This window comes from Sparassis crispa, assembly GCF_003851025.1.
Source record: "Sparassis crispa DNA, contig_000012F, whole genome shotgun sequence".
NCBI classification, from domain to species: Eukaryota; Fungi; Basidiomycota; class Agaricomycetes; order Polyporales; family Sparassidaceae; genus Sparassis; species Sparassis crispa.
The window spans coordinates 1,000,905-1,019,519 of record NW_020939759.1 but is presented as its reverse complement, the minus strand read 5'-3'; the positions used below and the strand labels follow the sequence as shown (position 1 = coordinate 1,019,519).

The 18,615-nt window shown below is 52.8% G+C and overlaps 7 protein-coding genes across 7 annotated transcripts; 5 read left to right on the top strand and 2 right to left on the bottom strand.

Annotated features, from left to right (window-relative positions):
* Positions 1-367: 367 nt before the first annotated feature.
* Positions 368-2,820, top strand: SCP_1303480 (Apoptosis-inducing factor 1; the record flags this gene model as incomplete). Its single annotated transcript, XM_027763644.1, has 15 exons — positions 368-423; positions 495-635; positions 691-704; positions 760-789; positions 842-1,047; positions 1,107-1,165; positions 1,225-1,508; positions 1,568-1,734; positions 1,795-2,077; positions 2,133-2,194; positions 2,248-2,338; positions 2,391-2,470; positions 2,526-2,572; positions 2,628-2,715; positions 2,773-2,820. 15 exons carry the CDS (start codon positions 368-370, stop codon positions 2,818-2,820), a joined length of 1,656 nt encoding a protein of 551 aa, XP_027619445.1.
* Positions 2,821-3,192: 372 nt separating this feature from the next.
* On the top strand, positions 3,193-6,016 carry SCP_1303470 (N-acetyltransferase eso1; the record flags this gene model as incomplete). The annotated part of the gene is made up of 12 exons (XM_027763643.1): positions 3,193-3,630; positions 3,721-3,799; positions 3,867-4,246; positions 4,307-4,336; positions 4,397-4,429; positions 4,487-4,543; positions 4,604-4,677; positions 4,736-4,749; positions 4,805-4,859; positions 4,912-4,931; positions 5,003-5,191; positions 5,394-6,016. The coding sequence occupies 12 exons, from the start codon at positions 3,193-3,195 to the stop codon at positions 6,014-6,016; spliced, it is 1,992 nt and encodes a 663-aa protein (XP_027619444.1).
* A 1,132-nt stretch (positions 6,017-7,148) lies between these two features.
* On the top strand, positions 7,149-9,585 carry SCP_1303460 (hypothetical protein; the record flags this gene model as incomplete). Its single annotated transcript, XM_027763642.1, has 7 exons — positions 7,149-7,205; positions 7,260-7,518; positions 7,573-7,593; positions 7,652-8,111; positions 8,164-8,174; positions 8,223-8,333; positions 8,387-9,585. The coding sequence occupies 7 exons, from the start codon at positions 7,149-7,151 to the stop codon at positions 9,583-9,585; spliced, it is 2,118 nt and encodes a 705-aa protein (XP_027619443.1).
* A 2,878-nt stretch (positions 9,586-12,463) lies between these two features.
* Positions 12,464-12,842, bottom strand: SCP_1303450 (hypothetical protein; the record flags this gene model as incomplete). The annotated part of the gene is made up of 3 exons (XM_027763641.1): positions 12,464-12,487; positions 12,547-12,681; positions 12,774-12,842. 3 exons carry the CDS (start codon positions 12,840-12,842, stop codon positions 12,464-12,466), a joined length of 228 nt encoding a protein of 75 aa, XP_027619442.1.
* Positions 12,843-13,388: 546 nt separating this feature from the next.
* SCP_1303440 (24 kDa Ras-like protein) lies at positions 13,389-14,484 on the top strand (the record flags this gene model as incomplete). The annotated part of the gene is made up of 7 exons (XM_027763640.1): positions 13,389-13,397; positions 13,446-13,491; positions 13,546-13,620; positions 13,795-13,876; positions 13,938-14,131; positions 14,192-14,310; positions 14,365-14,484. The coding sequence occupies 7 exons, from the start codon at positions 13,389-13,391 to the stop codon at positions 14,482-14,484; spliced, it is 645 nt and encodes a 214-aa protein (XP_027619441.1).
* Positions 14,485-15,167: 683 nt separating this feature from the next.
* SCP_1303430 (Complex I intermediate-associated protein 30, mitochondrial) lies at positions 15,168-16,186 on the bottom strand (the record flags this gene model as incomplete). Its single annotated transcript, XM_027763639.1, has 5 exons — positions 15,168-15,214; positions 15,263-15,458; positions 15,522-15,722; positions 15,781-16,061; positions 16,123-16,186. 5 exons carry the CDS (start codon positions 16,184-16,186, stop codon positions 15,168-15,170), a joined length of 789 nt encoding a protein of 262 aa, XP_027619440.1.
* Positions 16,187-17,004: 818 nt separating this feature from the next.
* Positions 17,005-18,570, top strand: SCP_1303420 (hypothetical protein; the record flags this gene model as incomplete). Its single annotated transcript, XM_027763638.1, has 1 exon — positions 17,005-18,570. The coding sequence occupies one exon, from the start codon at positions 17,005-17,007 to the stop codon at positions 18,568-18,570; it is 1,566 nt and encodes a 521-aa protein (XP_027619439.1).
* Between the last annotated feature and the right edge of the window lie 45 nt (positions 18,571-18,615).

Below are 18,615 nucleotides of genomic sequence, written 5' to 3'. Positions count from 1 at the left end.
AGGAGTAAATACATAGATCGCCAGTTTTAAACTTGGTCACCCTTGGACCAAACATTCCGTGGTGGCATTGACCCTGCCGAACCAGTGTATACCTGATATCCCGATAATTCTGGATTTTAGATATGTGGTGGAGGGGGAGTTTCAGGGACTCAGCTTGACGTCACAATGCAGGGAAATAGCTGCATGTTGATTGGACGGAAGGGTTATTGATGGATATGTCGTCATCGCTAAATAAACCCCGTAATATATCCGGCGAAGTGTGGGTCGTATGTTCTCGCTCTTGCGCTTGACCAGATTGCGATTGCCCAGCACCTCACTCCGCCGGCCACATCTCTCGACCCTACCACCACTGTCTACATATCGAAATATGTCCGCGAAGACCATTGCTGTGCTCGACGAGTCCGAATTGAAGGACGGAGATATGTGCGTCCGTCTCCAGAGGATGTCGAGAGGCCGATGCGGGGAAGGACTATTCTGATAGGTCTGATCTACAGGAAACAAGTTGACTTTGAGGGTGAAGGGAAGATCCTTCTCTCACGCTTGGGTGATAAGATCCACGCAACCAGTGCATTCTGCACTCACTACGGTGCCCCTTTGGCGAAGGGTGTGCTCACCGCAGATGGTAGAGTTGTCTGGTATGCGATTTTCTTCTTATTCCAGTAGAATTTTGTTTTCATTCTTGCCACGCAGCCCATGGCACGGTGGTCAGTATTCTCGCCGTCGATGGATGTGTAGCATATAGCACTAATGTATTCGCAGCATGCTTTAACGTATGCACCGGTGACATCGGTTGGTCCGATCTTCCTGCATCTCATACCTACGCCTCACTACGATCATGCAGAGGACGCGCCCGCTCCCGCTGCTCTTCATTTGTTCAAGGCTCACGTCTCTGGGGGCAAGATCCACGTGACCGCGGATCCATCCAGCACTGTCAAAGCCAATCTTGCTCGCCAGCCCAAGATTGTCACCAGCCTAAGCCAGGGAAAGGGCGTGGTAATTGTCGGTGGTGGCAGTGGTACCTACCACTGCATCGAAAGCTTGCGCGAAGTGCGTGATTATCCTACGAACCCAGATGTTGTATGCGCCTAACTTCATGATGCACTCAGTTTGGATACAGTGGTCCTATCACGGTAATATCCAAGGAACCACACAGTCCCATAGATAGGTTGGTGTCCAGAATTGTTCTCGTTGAAGCGCGGAGATTTGACGCGTTTGCCTTGCCAGAACCAAGCTGAGCAAAGCACTCCTGACAGACCCGTCCAAGCTGGAATGGCGCTCTGTTGCAGAACTGACAGAGAAATACGGCGTTAATTTCCGCCTGAACACGGAAGTTACTGATATCGACTCCGCGACCAATGAAGTCGTGATTGGAGGCAACGAGCGCGTTCCGTACGAGACGCTTGTGCTCGCGACTGGTGGCGTCCCGAGGAGACTACCTATCGAGGGAAGGGACCTGTCCAACGTTTTCACAATGAGAGGAATTGCGGATACCAAGAAAATCGATGCCGGTAGGCTTCACACTCTACACCATAGACCGTGGTCTAAGATAGTCCCCGTCGAACCGCAGCCGTTCAGGGGGGTAAACGCCTGGTCGTCATTGGTTCCTCTTTCATCAGCATGGAGCTGGTCGTAGCGGTCGCCAGTCGCAAGCTCGCGTCGATTGATGTAATCGGCCAGGAAGAGGTTCCATTCGAAACTATACTGGGCAAGCGAATTGGCAACGGGCTCCAGAAGGTCCGTCTGCCTACAGTCGCATATCTTGGCGGGTCGAAGTGTTGACTTAGTAATTGGTAGTTCCATCAGTCGAAGGGAGTGAAATTCCACATGCAGTCACAGGTTGAGAAGATCGTCGCATCGCGGTCGGACCCGTCAAAGGCTGAGGCCGTGATCGTCAAGTCGAGCTCTGGCGAAACCACCACTCTATCAGCCGATGTGGTCATTATGGGTGTCGGCGTTGCTCCCGCCACTGAGTACTTGAAATCGAGCAAGGGCTTCGAGAAGGCGCTTGACAAGAGTGGTGCAGTGCTCGTCGACGAGTACCTACGCGTCAAGGGCGTAAACGACGTCTTTGCTATTGGTAAGAGACCTCGGATATACTCTTACTTTCTCTCTCTGACGTTCTATGTAAATAGGTGACATTGCCATGTACCCACAACCTGGAACCGGAGAGTTGAGGAGAGTTGAGCATTGGAATGTAAGTATGATACCGGGCTGAAGTTTCTGCCCCTTGACTTGTCGCCCTCACAGGTTGCAGGGAACCAAGGGCGTGCCGCTGGCAAGACCATTTCAGGGGCAGAACCGCAGCCGTTCGTGAAGGTTCCCATATTCTGGAGCGCCCGTTTGTATCTTTCGGCGTGCCTTCACGATAGTGAGTTAACCTGGTGGTGCAGAGGGCCAACAATTGCGCTACTGCGGCGTAGGTTCAGGCTTCGATGATGTCATCATCGACGGGAACCCAGACGAGATGAAGGTATGATTTGCGTTTTGCAGGATCCCCTGCACATGTTGATGGATCGGTGCAACAGTTCATTGCGTACTACGTGAAGAATGACAAAATCATCGCGGTATCGAGGTGAGAGAAATCTCCTCCTATAATTTTTTCCCCAGCTCACCGTGATGTCCTTCAGCATGCAACGAGACCCTGTCGTCAGCAAAGCATCCGAGTTGCTCAGGCTGGGATTGATGCCGTCGCCTGCAGAAATCAGAGCCGGAAAGGTACGTTCCTCCTCGTTCTCTCTACCTGCTTCCATTATATAGAGCGTTGTTTTACAGGACTTGTTGTCTGTCGATATCCAAACTGTGGCCGCGAACACCAAGTAAAGTTGTAGGCGTCGAACTGTGCTCGGAAGACCGCGAATTACAAGATAATTCAGAGAGCGAAGAATGGATGGCATTATCGCGCTGAACTACATTTTTGTCCTAGTGTGCTTGTTGTACAGTAGTTAGCCTGTGAAAGAACATGGTGCTGCATTAGCTGTACTGGAGAGCCCGAGATGATCTCGCGTCTATTGCGTGACGTGCATCACGTGCATCCTAACGCGAAGTGTAGCGGTCGTCACGCCCAGACTATCATTCCGCTATCCGCTAGTACCAACGTTCTGCAGCTCTCTCAATCTACTCGTTCTAAGACAGAAAATCATCTCAGTGGCTTAAAACATCTAGGACTGGCTACTTGATGACAGTTTGTGGAGCATGACATCGGGAATTCCTTCGAAGCCAACTTCAAGTTCTGCAAAACCAGCATCTTCAATTTGGAAGGGCAAGGCTAAGGCGACAGAGGCCGACTACGACGATCTCACACCAGTGATCACCTACCGACATTTATATTCTCAGAATCTTGGCGTGAAGGACCCTCTGCGGGTCGTTGCGCTCTGCGACAGTGACGCTTTCTATGCGGCGTGCGAACAGGTTCGCCTGGGGATCGATCCTTTGAAGCCGCTAGTGGTGCAGCAGTGGGACTCTCTCATCGCTGTCAACTACCCTGCTCGCAAGTTCGGGATCACGAGGATGGCTAAGGTCAGGGATGCGCGGAGAATGTGTCCTGATCTTGTCGTTGTCCATGTTGCGACGTATAAGGAGGGTGAAAAGGAGCCTGGGTATTGGGAGAATCCGGATACTCGTACACATAAGGTGTGTTATTACACGTCAGCTTTGCATCCTATGCATAGAGGCTGTCGTCGTCTACGCGCTCCCTCGAGCTGAAAGTTGCTGTTGCTTCAGGTGTCGCTTGACCATTATCGACGAGAAAGCATGAAGATTATCCAAATGTTCAAAGATGGCTTACCAGCCGGAGAGATCGGTAAGAGTGTCGTGCCTTATGGCCCATATTTCAGTGATTTACTCGGCTCTGAACGCTACGCGATAAGAGAAGGCGTCAATTGATGAAGCATTCATTGATTTTACTCGTCCTGTCCGCGAAGAAATATTAAAACGTTACCCATACCTTGCGCAAGTACCTCCAGATGCCCCGCATGGTGCAGACAGCGCGCTTCCACCTCCACCACCTATATTATGGGACAACCTCGGGACAGTCATACCAATCACCCCGCCACCACCAGAGTCCTCAATAGACGGTGCCAATGTAACGCCTGAAGTTAGTAGGCCTGCGTTAGAAGAGGAGCACGAGAGTGTTCAAGACGACGATGGATCGACGACCTGGCATGACGTCGCACTATCAATAGCGGCCGAGTATATGGAGAAGATAAGAGACGACATCCGGACCAAGCTTGGATATACCACTTCTGCGGTTGGTGAACGGGTGCGATGTTGCCGAAGGCGCAACTGACTTCGACTTGGTTCCTTCTAGGGAATCGCACGGAACAAGTTCCTAGCGAAGGTACAGTATACTTATGTCAATGCACCTTCAAATCATGCTTATTTCTGATGCTTTCCGCAGCTCACTGCATCCTACAAGAAGCCAAACAGTCAGGTTCGGATCGATTTGTCATGGCATACCGTTCCGCTTATTACTTACGCCACCGGGCAGAGTCTCCTTCGCAATGCGGCTATTCCGAATTATCTTCGACCGTTGCCATTCCAGAAGGTGAGCAGTGTGACTTGTTGCTGATCACGTAAGCTATATTGATCTCGTTGCTTGCCTTAGATCCGGTTTCTGGGCGGCAAACTAGGCAAAGCATTGGCAGAGCAGTACGATGTCTCAACGGTCGGTGACCTGCTGTGAGTGCCCAATTATGTGTTCGTATATATGGGTTCAGAACTTATCATAAATTAACAGCACAATCAGCCTCGGTAGGCATGAAGCTCATTCTCAATAGGAGAGGCTCTGAACAGTCATCTATTGCAGAGGAGATGCAGCGAAAGTTCGGTGAGAACTCAATCTGGGTTTACGAGATTTTGCGGTTCGTCGATTCATTCATCCGTTATGCTACTGGCTGATAATTTTGAATCTAGCGGTATCGACCGCTCGGAAGGTGCGCCTTCTATCTGTCCTTGAAAGCTCTCATTTCGTGATATTCACATCGATCGCCTGGTCAACTAACAGTCAAGGAGAAGTCCGTGGTGAACAAGAGTATGCTTGCGTCCAAGAACCTCCCACAGCCAATCACACAAACTTCCCAGGGCCACCATTGGATCAGAGTCCTCGCAGCGGAATTAGCGTTACGTCTGAATGAAGCGCGGGAGTCAAACTCGGCGCTATGGCCCAAGTCGATTGTGTTGCATGTACGGCAAGGTCGGTATTTTTTTGCGACCCCAGAAAATAAGACCTATAGTAGGGTTTACCCCCAAGTTCCTGCGAGAAACGCAGGCTTTTTGCGAGCGAGGTTCGGTTTATACCGCACCTCCGCGCTCGAGCCTCTCTGGCATTTTCAATTTTTCACACGCTGGGTCCCGCCGATTTACAGAAGGCTGATCACCGAGCGTCCCTTCCGCAGGCTACGATACATTCCGATCCAAGCAGACTGTATTCCCGTTCTCGCGGAATGTCACTGTCGACCTCATTGCGTCCGCCGGAGACAAGCTGTGGAAAGAACTGGTCGGCACGGAGGATACGCGTGCGACGCCTATGAAAATTACTAATGTGCAGCTGTCGTTTGCCGGCATTGAATCCATGGAGGTCGGGCAGCGGGGAATTGAGGTGTTCCTCAAGACACGGTCTCCTTCGGATGAACAAACGCCGCAGCAGCGGAAGAACGATGACTCCCCGAAACGCAAGCGGGATCCACAGGACGATGCTCCCGCGCCTCCGCCTCCACAGTCGCCGACCCGTGAGGATGCTGCGTCGTTTGTCTGCGACCAGTGCAAGAAGCTTATTGCCCTCCCGGACGCCCTTGCCTCCGGCGGTATCGATGGTGAGATCAGAGCGGAAGCGCTTGCACGGCTACGGGTGGAGCACGATGATTTCCATCTCGCGCACGAGCTAGCGAAGCAGTCGTCGGGTGGTGGCTATTCTTCTCTCCGCCCCACCTCTAGACAAGAACGGAACAGGGGCTCGGGGACGAACGGAGATAAAGAGAAGAAGCCCGGAGGCATTGCGACGTTCTTCAAGAAGCGGTGACGGACTAGTGACAATTTCCAAGTATGTCATTTTACTACACACGCAATGCTGTTCTATTTATCAAGTCAAACTTGGAATATTAGTGCTGACGTCCACTCTTGTAGAACAGAGAAATGTGCATAATGTCGGTCACCTTCATTCGGGTGGCAGGTATCGATCAAATGCTGGCGCGTGCAGCAAAGTTTTCAGGGCGCGTGATGGAGGATGTAACACAACTTGAATCATGTTACTGGCGCCTTTTGTCCAATTTCCAAGGTAAAAACACTAGTACTTTGGTGATGGCGTGCAACTATACTGGCCCTGTACTAAAGGTATGCTCAACGTGGATGCTCAAAGCGATTGTGAACGTCACGGGTGCGTCCACTATTCTTACTTTCCGAAGAATTTAAAAGCAGCCATATTCATGCATTGTCTCGCCTTTCCTCCCTCGCTAGCTGCGCCTTTGCCCGCCCGAATAGTCAATATGTACAGCAGACAAGTCAACGGTGACTCGTCTTATCCTCTTATATCGCAAAGTTTTCTTCAGACAATTCAGCCGCCAGCTTGCACTTGTCTATCACACGACACACCGTGGTCCGGGGAAAAACTATATTGTTCAACGTATGGTAGCTCTCACCAGTACAGCCTTACTGGCGACTTATACCCCATTTCAATTCTGCATGAGAAATATTAAGTAGTCCAGACTTGCGACTCCGGGTTGAGAGACACTCTGGAAGACCGAGAGACTGTCCGCGTCTCGGAGTGGTATTCCATGCGCATGGGAACCGGACCCATTAGGACATCTTCCTTCGCAACGCACTGCACACGCAATGTCGCCAGATGAGGGACCTCTAGATAGAGCCGCCTCGCTTAAGTGTAAGATGTCCATCATTTGCGTATATGATGGCGGTAAGCACCGCCATGAGCGAATAAAACTGCTGAGTCGCCGACATTAGCACGGAGCTCCCTCTCGGGACTTTGTTCTTTCCTCCTTCATCTCCGTTCCTTGGACCGGCTCCTTTCGTCTGCTCGGCCAGACATCCCAGCGAACAGGCGCAGGACGACCTAGCTTTGCTGTTCATAGCATCCGTGGCCACCTGTCGGGAACAGTTCTTGGATTTCACGGACCTTTTTTCATGCGATTGTGGTGAATATGTCGACCCAACAGGTGCTCGTCTTGTATCAGCCCGGTCAGGCTTCAGCGTTGATTGTGAGTATAGACAACATTCAATTGTACCGTCGCCGAGGCTGAGATTACTTGAAGGCCATAGTAGTTTTCGCGATACTATCCATTCTTGCTATCGCGTTCGTGCCCTTGCGTTCCGCCTGGGTCTACGTCCGCGCTATCGTGTTTAGGCGCAAGTTTAAAGAGAACCCCACTGAGTATCGCTATCAAGAACAGCGGTTCTTCTTCTCCACGCAACTCGGTGCCTACACTGCGTCGATGCTCTGCGGTAACTTCTTGAGCAGTCTGGCGTTCGCACTCGACTCTGAATGGGTTCGGCGGAGGGCTGTAGAGAGAGGTACGATAATGTATTTACTAGACCTTCAATTTTCGAGACTGACCTGTGTCCCAGACTCGATATGCATGGCGCAAGGTATGTACGAGCCCGTGCCGGAGTTGCCAAAGCTCAATGTTTCATTTCCTTTCTGCAGGCGCACTCGGTCAAGTGGGCCACATGGCGACGGCGTTCTTCACCGCTACGGTGGCAGTTCATTCGTTCAATTCGCTTGTACTGCGCAATCGGCTGCCCAGGTGGGCATGCGTCATCGTCCTCTTGGGAGGTTGGATCACGGCTGTGGTGGTAGGCATCGTTCCTGCGGTCGTCTCCGGTGCGGTCGGGCCTGTCTTCAGCTACGACGGCCTGTCTTGCGGTGTCGCGTGGCAGTATCCCGCGGCACAGATCATCCTGCTACTTGTTCCTCTTTTCATTTCTGCTTTATGCTCCGTGGTATTCTACGTCCTCATCTTTCTCGTGCTCCGCGGAACGCTGGTATTCAAGAACGGACTCAAGTTTCACCTGGATCCAGAGGTCCGTCGGAGTGTGCTCGATGCCAATGGCACTCCGTTGCAGTATCAGCGGTTCATCGCCGCGGTAGTGAAAAGCATGCTTTGGTGAGTACCTACCTCTTTCGCATTGTCGAAATTGACTGATGTGTCGCTGCAGTTTACCCATCGGTTCGTAAATTATTTTCAAGATGAACTGCGTGGCTGACAGTCCTCCAGCTTATCTGGCACTCCTAATTTGGTACATCATCGTTGTTCTGTTGCAGGCTTCTGGCAAGAGCGTTTCGTTCGGGTTCCAGGTGTTCGCAAGCACGATGAGGGCGATGCTTGGTAAGACAATGACAGATCAGTCGGCGCACACAGTCTGACTCTCCCGTCGACAGGTCTGGCCAACGTTCTGATCGTACTGAACACAATGCGAATTCTATCCCCGCACCTCAAAGGCCGCTCCGACTCGAGCAAGTCGAAGCGCGAGGCGGACATGGAAAGCTTCTATGTACCAAGCAAGTCTCCTCCATTCACCTCGCCTTCAGAGAAGACTCCGCCCGTGCCGCGTCTGACGTTGAGTGCGCCCTCGCCCGCCTCGAGCGGCGGATCCGATTCTGGGCGCTTGTGGATACCGCCAGTAGACATACCTGTCCCACGCCCCGCGTCGCACGCCTCGACGATAAATAGCATGACTGTGCGCAATCAGGCCGGCCCATCACTTCCGTCTAGTCCCCGCGCAGGGCTACCTTCGCAGCCTCCGTCCTTCGGGTCCGCCTTACGTATTCCCGAACCTGCCTTCCAGAAGACCGCGCAGAGCAGAGACAGTGCTAGATGGTCCAATAGCTTGCACGTCGATGTTCCGCTCCCTGGCCGGCCATCGCCTCCGCATCGGCCTGTGCGGCCTCCGACATCACCTCACTCGCGCAACGTCCCGCCTGTGAACGCGAATACCTCCGTTGACTCTAACAAGCCCAATGCGCCGACCGTAAAGAGAGTGGCCTTTGACGACCGTGAAAGCAAATATGTGCAGGAGATCCCGAGAGTCACGTCCCCCTTGGCCAACACTCCTGCATCGCTTCCTGGTTCATCAGCTGGGTTTAGGTCCTCGCCTGCATTCGCGCGAACGTTCAATGAGGCGAATCTCCTGCTCAGTCCCTTGCGTCAGGCACGACAGTCCCCAGCGCCTCGTACTGTTGGTGAGGAGGTTCATACCGCAGTGTCCCCGAGGAGTAAGCCGGTAGCGCTCTCTAGTTCTGCTTGGGCAGCTCTCGTCGCTGGGGCGGCCACGAGCAGATCTCCGCTCCCTGTATCTCCGCAGGTGTTAGCCTCTGGTCGTCATTCGCGATCTATCGACCTGCCTCGTGCTCTGCGCCCGCGTTTACAAACCCCAATGTCCGCCGGAGTAGCGAGCTCTTTCAGGGAACCGTACCCCCGACCCATCCAAAGCGCGAAACCAAGTGCGTACGCGACACGTTCGCCTGATGTTGTCGTGCGAGATGGTCCACGTTCTAGTAGAACCTCCGTGGCATTGAAACCCGATCTGGTACCTAGCACATCCAGGACATCCTCTACACGACCGTATGGGTATATCTAATCTTACGAACTGCTTTCCTGGTTCGATCCGCTGTATTCTCGCTGTCACTTTTCACGCACCGTCGACGAAGTTCCTAGTCCATAGCCCCCTTCCGTTCTCCTTGTACTTTTCTAGCATGACGTATGTAGCAGTACATTGTCTGACCATGGATGATCTCCTGCAAGACAGTTTCAATACTATTCGAGTAACTTATTGTTGTAGATATCTTCGTTGTCGTTCTTCCGTTGTCGCAAGCACCATGTAGCCAGTTTTGCCGTTGAGAGTCCGTTGATCTTTTATCACCTTCTGTGCCAGCTAGTTCACTAGCAGCATCAGGCTTCCTTTGATTCGCGCAGCTACGTATACTCTGTTTGGTCATCGACTGTGATCTGTGTTCACCTGACAGGCTTATCAGAAGCAGTGACCCGCCGAGGCAACGATCGCACTACATTCTTATGTGATGAAGGTGAGTCTGAGCTTTCACCTTCATAAGTAGCACGTCATATTCATCCGTACTTTGATCACCAAGTTTCTTTTAGGAGGATTGTGTAATCGGAGACAATCTCACATTTTCATTCTTCAGACCTACAGTTTTGTGATTTTTGCTTCTCCTGGAAACGTGTGATACCGGTGCTCGAGAAGGCCGCTCGTATATTCTCGTGTCTGACGTTGGCTAGAAGTCACTCCGTGTTTCTGCTACTCATCTATCTCATGGCTTTCTATCAGTCGCAAGGAACTCTCCGAAACATGTGGAAGTTCCTGTGTCGCACACTACACCATAAGCAGGTTTCACCAACCGCTGGTGGCGAAGAGGTTGGGACCGTACTGCGGTTCGGCTCGCAGAAGCAAGCGTAACGTCGACCGCGGTTCCACTGCATCAACATTCCCTCCACTAACATGGCCTAAAGCATGACAAACATTTTGAGACCCTCGAATGTGGATTTGACCACAATGAACTTTTCCGATGTCAACGAAGAGTTACGTAACTTGGTTCATGCGATGTTGAGACTTAAAAAACAATCTACTGCAACTCTTGAAACCCTCGCGCTCATGCTAATGAATGTGTACAGTGGCGTCCACGATTGGGGCGGCACTGCATGGTAGGCCTAGTTGTCTGCAAGGCCCCATGATCCTTTGATCTCCCGCTGTTGCAGTGTACATCATCAGCTCTGACTCGTCTCTGCATTTACATAGTCATTATTGGCGCTTCCGACCGCTGGCATATACCTGATACATCAGTTCCGCATTGACAGCACTTCACTGCCTCCTGCGAGCAGTGGCTCTCAGAGCTCAAATTCAAACGCTGATAACGTGCACCCGCGCCGCCGACGTCGGTGGAGCACCCTCATGACAAGGCGATCGCGATCTGTATCTGCTTAATTTGCGCCTTGAAACCGCGAAAGTAAGTGGTTCGGACCTGGCGCTATGCATTTATGACATCGACAGAGATATGCCTGCCAGGCAACTAAGCCACAACCCTGAAGTACGGACTGTCGCATCGCCGGTCAACCGGTCACGGCCCACACTGTGTTGGACCATATACTGAACGTTCTGCTGATAGGTGACCTTGGTGAGTGGCAATGTGGTTTCTTCCAGTCGTCCATCTTAGGCCTCCGACACTCGTAGGTGTTGGGAGGATCACTCTTGCGTTTAGAATTGTTTATAACACTTACGTGGAAAATTATGACCCAACAATTGAAGGTGATTTTTCATCTGTGCACGACGAAGTGAAGACGAGTGATCTTTTATCCGTAGAATCATTCCGGAAGCAAGTTGCAGTGGATAACGAGACCGTATTTGTAGAATTACACAAGTATTTCTGGGAAGAACCAGCGGTGTATGTCCCCAAGAATCTTGTGGAGCACCCAGTGATCATCTTGCGACACAGCCCGCGGGATAGCTATTTGCGGTAGATGGACGGATTTTTACTTGTGTATTCCATCACGTCGCGGGACTCTTTTGAACATATCAAAGCCTACCACGACTCCATTGTACACGACAGAGGGGAACAGTCGTTTCCGCTGGCCTTGTTCGGCAACCAATGCGAGATGGAGTTCCTCCGCGAAGTGAGTAAGGCAAGTGGGTAGCTGGAGGGACCGGCGTTCAACCAATATTCTGACATGGCCGACAGAGGGACAAGCACCGGCAGACAGCTTGAAGTGTTCGTTCGCGGAGACGTCTGCGAAGATGGGTGTGAACGTCGAGCATCCTTTCTATGGCCTGATTGGTGACATGGTGAGCTATTACAAGGTGCGGTGTTATCTCAAGGCTGTTATTTCATTGAGTACTTATCTTGACAGACAGACAAAGAAGAACTAAGAGAAAGAGGCAGACCAAGCTCGCGAAATCGGTGAGCGGAGACGAGCCCGAAGAAAGAGTGTCAGGAGAGTAGCATGTTTGTCAGGCTGTGTAGTTGTCTAATGCCATGGAACCGGTAGAGCACTTTCGAGACATTGCCATACTCCCAAGGCCAGCTGTCCGAGCATATGCTGTTGGATCGTTAGACGGTCCACCTGTCCCGTCGAACATGATTGGAGGGATGCGTAATGATTTCATAGGCAACTTCTCCCGGGCAGCGCGCAGCGGTGTAGATACCTCCGCCACTCAGCGCCACTACAGATATGTAGCTGTGCTAGTAATCCACCTCCACACCGATGACCACAAAAGAGAGTATGCGAAGCACAGATATTATGGATGGAAGGAGACCCCGGCCTTGAATTTCCGACAGCCGGCACCAGAACGTCAGGAGTTCGAGAAAAATTTCGGGACAGGTCCCATTCCGACAAGTCAAGCCTAAGGTTCGCGGTCCAAACCACTGAGCCTGTTGTTGTCGGAAGGAACAACAATGCATGCACAGCCGAGGGCGGCGTCCAGGTATTCGGCACATGCATTGGACGAGTTACGTAGAAGAGTGAAGGAGCATCTCGACCGCGCTCGATGAGAGAATATTCATAGTGTACTGAGCTTGGAGAGGGAACGCACATCTTTGTCGACGATCCCAGACAGAAAATTAGGCTGCGAGGTGGGGCCAAATATCGGTGCTGTAGGTGATGCGTCACGGAGCCACATCGCGTATTCCAGGATCCTAGGTGTACTTGATGATGCCAAGTCCATGGACTTAATATGACAAATACACCGTAGAATGGCGTTGTGGGTCACGTCAGTTGAAGCCGAGGGAAAGCGAGGACACAGGGTAGGTAACAACACACCAGTATGTTGAGTCCACACGAGTGACAGCCGGCACGAAAGAAAATATCATGACAACATCCCTGAGTCATTCTCGCTCCTGTCAAAATGCGCTTTTTGAACGGCGCGGTAGTATAGATGACACCGACTTGAAGTACTACCAATTCTGAGGACAGAAAACCCTGATATCGATGGTATTCAGGCCTGGGTTCGTCCTCGAGTGTTCGTGATCCTGTTCATGATGAGATGTGCACATCAGCGACATGACATTGGCTGCGGTCCAAATGATTGCGTATCACGACAGACGCCAGAATCTCAACAATATGAAGCTGAATGCCATGCGGTGACATTCTCATGCCAAGATCTAAATGTTCCTAGAAGAGACCATAAAGAGGCACTTCAGACGATGTAACAAGTATAAGTAACCCTCGCACTGACCCGGAGACGCCCGCTCGTCTGCCACAAATTCCCTTATTTAGGACATTTTCTATTTGGACCCGTTTGGCAAGACAGATCTGCCGTTTAATATCAGTCCTACGGCGAAACACAGTTTGAGCTGTTCAGCAGCCTGTCTCCTCCTCCTTCCTCCGTTCCCCTTCCCTTCTACTTGTTTCCTATCGTTTAAACCCTTCAAAACCATGTCGAGGGTACGGAAACCGTGTTTGCGGCCTTTCACACACTGATTATCGTCATAGGCACAATTTTTACGAGAGTACAAGCTCGTCGTCGTTGGCGGAGGAGGTGAGTATTTCCAGCAGTACGGTTTCAAGCGAGAGCCTGACGAGTGTCCCGCAGGTGTCGGAAAGTCGGCCCTGACGATTCAATTCATTCAGAGCCATTTCGTGGACGAGTACGACCCCACCATCGAGGGTGAGTAAGCGCGCTAGGTTGCACCGTTTATCTCCGCTGCATTTGCTTCCGCCCCCCCGCGTTTATCGTGTCACCTCTCGTGAATCCTCAAATAGCTCCAGCACAATTCGTTTATCGTTTAACCTCAGATACGAGGCAAGTAGCTGTAGAGACAATTCTGACGGTCTCGCTCAGATTCGTACCGCAAGCAATGCGTGATTGACGACGAAGTCGCGCTCCTGGACGTACTAGACACGGCCGGGCAGGAAGAATACGGGTGTGTTACCTCCGCTCACGCCTGCCCGTGACAGTGACTCACGCCATTTCACGCGCTGCAGCGCGATGCGTGAGCAGTACATGCGCACCGGCGAAGGTTTCTTGCTCGTCTACTCGATCACGTCACGCAACTCCTTCGAGGAAATCAGCACATTCCATCAGCAGATCCTTCGCGTGAAGGACCAAGATTCGTTCCCTGTCATTGTCGTCGCGAACAAGAGTGATCTCGAGTATGAGCGCCAGGTCGGGATGAATGGTACGTTATCTCCCGCACTTTCCAGCGTCGGTGGGACTGACGGAATGTGCCGCTGCACAGAGGGCCGCGACCTCGCAAAACATTTCGGTTGCAAGTTCATCGAGACGTCTGCAAAGCAACGGATTAACGTCGACGAGGCGTTTCATAACCTCGTCCGTGAAATTAGGAAGTATAACAAGGTTGGTGTCGATACGGTCATTTGCAGTGCCTTCTGAGAATAGGTTCGTGTACAGGAGCAGCAGACAGGCCGTCCCGGTGTGCAGTCCGCCGCACCGACCGCGCCGGGCATGTACTCGGAAAAGCACCCTGAAGATGGCGCAGGGGGCTGCTGTGGTGGGTGTGTCGTCGTATGATGGCATCCTGTATTCTGCTTTCCGTCACTGCTGTTCCCATTCCCGCGGTACCATGGATCGTAGCGCCACCTTCTCTTCTCGTTTTCTCGTCTTCTCTTGTGAGTTATGAGCTTCCGTCGTCTGCGGCGTCCCGCAACCGGATCGTCTCCCACTGTCGTCTTGCTCTGTATTTTCAATGTGCGCAATTGTTGCAGCTTCCGTCTCTCACTCCCTCACACTCCGTTTCTACTCGTTCCCGTCATGGATTCTCCCGTTGGATATTAGAACTTCAATGTTGTGAATAGTACATTAAATGTTCGCAGTCATGTCCGTCCGTGAATGCAAAACACTGTATTTGGCTGCGGGCCGCCAGGGCTGCCGTCTGCCTCGACATATCACTGATTTCGTGGCTGCGCCCTCCGACAGATGTATCACGTCGAGGTGTCATTATCACAATGGAAGTGGGAGGTGATATCCACACATCTTACGGTAGCAAGGCCGGTTCCCATACTCGCCACGAGTATACCAATCACCAACTTTTAAGATGACGTGAGTGGCGGATAGTGCCGATAGAAGTGCCTTTTTTGTGGAGCTGTTCGACAGAGGCGGCCGTCGCTCAAGGCTTCGAGCATCATTTCCGGCGTGAAAGTAGAGGAATAGAAGTCCTAGATAGAGAGGGCACACACAGCAAGCTACACGACCGCTCACACAGGATGTCTCTCCCATTGCGTTCCTTTCGACGGTTCGACTTCTGCAAACGTGTGTCAGCACCCACCTCGTCGTGTCGGAACACACGTACTAGGTATAGCAGCAAGCGGCATGTCCTCGTGGTTCACCGCGCGGAAGGAGTCGACGCCAAGTTCGTACGGGCCTGAGACGCCGTTGTTACCACCGAGCATCGATATGCCGACGGTGCGGACACGCTCGCGGAACATCTTGATCTGCTCCGGCGATACCTCACCCACATTCGTAAGCACGAAGTCTGAGAAGGGGATCTGCAGTACGGGCATGGCTTAGCGGGGCTGCGGGATGAAAGAACATGAGGGCACAGCGCGTACGAAAATGTCCTCCCATCCGCCGTCATCTCGGTGGAAGAACAGGCGGTGCTGCCAGAGGTCAGTTGTTATTGGCCCATCTGTCTGAATGTTGACGTAGTATGAGTTGCGCGTGCGGGGGTGCCCCGCGACGCGTAGACGCATCGCGAGGAATTGGTGGTTCGATACATCATTCGTTATTTCTCCAAACAACGTAGGGCGTGGCTGAGGTGTAGAGATAGGCTAGGCATATATCGCACCGCATAGGGAGTCTGCAACGCACCTTGCTCCGGAAACCTGCGTACCCTCCTCTGATTTTTCCCTGCAGCCCACTGCGCACACCGAGGCTCATCTCTCCCGAAAAGCGCGCCGTCGGTCGCCGCACCTCAGTCTGATTCGGGCCAGGGAGCACGCTGGACTCGTCAAGGTCGAAGTGCACGGTGGACAGCCCGCCGATGTCCACGTCGCACCCCGTCGCGAACTGCTGGAGGTCCTCACGCGAGTTAAGGTTGAAGAGCGTCAGGGGGGCACGCGAGGGTTCGTCCGCGCCCGACATACGGAGCACTAAGTGCGCGCACCACTCAGCCGGAGGGAAGGGGAGGGGCAGGCGGAGCAAGGTGCGTACTGCGAGAGGTGCTGTCCCGGAGTAGCTTGCTGGATCTGTTCAGGTATTGCGCGAGGCGCGACATTTCGGTGGGATTAGTTATACGAATACGACGTTCAGATAGCCAGAAATTCCGCAAGTGGTGAGTATATGTTAAGAACTGAAACAGAAGATGGTTAGCATTCGATTCATTATTCTGGGAGGATTATAGCGCACTCCGGGTTTAACGTCTCGGGAAAGTATTGCCTCGGACAATGAGCGCCGTTTCTCAGACAATTGGATGTGAGGATAGCGAATTATAGCAGAGGATTACTTTTATAGGGCACAGAGACGGGACGCGACAAATTGTACCAAGTACATACCCCAGCCGGTGTGCAGATCTGCCAGTGGCTGAGGTCACATCCAGACGCCGAGGGTTCTCAGCACGTGATGTATTTTACCTCGACGCGTCTATGTGCGTGTCGCCAGCTTCGAAGGTTGTCACCATGGAATCGCAACCGGTTATTGCTCATGTTTATGTTTTGGCACGTTTTGTTCCATTTATGTCTCAATATGAAGAACATTGACGCATTAAAGTCCTGATTGCATCCGCCAGCAAAATTCTTTGGAAATGTACCATTACGTCGGACGATCTGACCGATCACAGAGATTGCGAGACGGAGAGGTCAAATAGTAAGTATTCAAGCATTCTGAAGTACTGTATAAACTGTGATCGCTACCGTGAACACTTCACGGAGGTTAACACCCTGGTTTCATGGGCCGAGTCAGCCTCACCTTTGAGCATGTCAGCCGTTCTGCATCGCGAAAACCATCTGCTTGGAAGAAGTACCACCCTGTCGATTCCTGCCTTCTACCTCCATCTCGTACACGCCCACACGGCACCTACATTCATTACACGATACGATGTCGAGGCACCAGTCATTCCTTCATTTCACGCTCATTCTCTTGTCGTGTTCACCCTCAGGTCTCACCGCGCCTGTCGTGTCCCTGGCATCTTCCTTGGTCTCCCGGGAAATGTCTCTGGAGCCTCCGACTGTAATCTTATCAGTCAACAGTAACAGCGACGTCACTAGCAGCAGTACTCCCGCCGCAACCGGTGCGGCCGTTGTACCCAGCGTTGTCTCTGCATCCTTGTCTGCGACCCTGTCAGCCACTGACATAGATTTTGCTGAAGCGTCTCCTACCTGGACGATCACGACGGAGTCCATCCTCACTATCACAGACGTCTCTGGCACTGCTTCCCCCACACCTGACCCATCAACTACTCCCGTTGCGTTGGATGTCGTGGCTATGGCGTCTGAGTCTGCGTCGACCTCTGCTCAAGTAGACCTGGTAGATATTTCTACAGCGATGCCTACACCTACACAGGCACTATCGTTAACTTTGACACCGACACCGGAGACATCATCCTTCACACCGACCACGCTTTACCTTCCCGCTACTTCGGTGCCTCCGCTATCTCAGGATGTAGTTTCCTCCTCTTCTGCATCCTTGTCAGCCGCAATTTCTGGTACATCCTACGCGCAGTTTTCAGGCGTCAAGTACCTCTCGTCTGGCTTATCCGGACCCACCGCCATCACCAACCCGAACCCGAGCTCAGCAGCTCAAGGCACTTCCAGCCAGCAGGCCCGCAAGTCCGCGCTCGTCGCCGCCTTCGTGACGCTCGGGTCGTTGACAGCGCTGGGTGTCTGCATTCTCTGCCTGCGCTGCAAGATCGTTTCGCGCGTGCGGCGGCTTAGGCGGGAGAGCAACCGACCGTCCTCAGTGCTGACGATCGAGGATGGTTTCCAGCCCAAGTCTATCCTTATCAACCGCGAGAAAGATAGCCTCATACCGGGCCCTGCCCCTCAGGCCGTTACGCTGCAACCGTTCTCACCGAGCACCACATGTTCGGACGGTCCCCCTACGCCACGTCCGCTCGACTGGGCGCTTTTCGCGATGAACAACGAGGGTCCCTTTGAAGATGTGACGCACGTCCTCTCCACCTCCGCACCACGCGACGGCGCCGTCTCGCGCTTGTCTGAGGCAAGCACGACGACGCGCACGAGTGGCGGCGCCAGCCTCGCCGCGGAGTCGTACATGACGTGCGAGTCACGATACTCGAGCCCGAGTGTCGAGCGCCGCTCGCAGGACAGCACCGCCGCGGCACGCGGCTCGGGCGAGTCCATGGCGCTCTCGTTCGCGTTCCCTTCGCAGTCACTACCGCCGTCGGAACCCCTGCGCGCCCCTGAAGCGTCCACCGGCGCACTTGCTGTCCTGCCTGCAGTGAACCTGGTGGGGCAGAAGGCGCTCCATGTTCCGTCGTTGGCGCCCTCGGAGGAGCTCGTCCTTGCGGGCTCGGAGTGGGACGTCGCAGATGCATATGGCGCACGCAGTAGCGGAGCGAGCTCCGTCCTCAACGAACCTGAGGAACATATGGAGACCGTTGAGATCGGCGGGAGACTGTGTGTGCTAGTGCAGGGGATCTAGCTCTTTTCATCGAGGATGTGACTGTTGATTCGTCATGGGCACGGT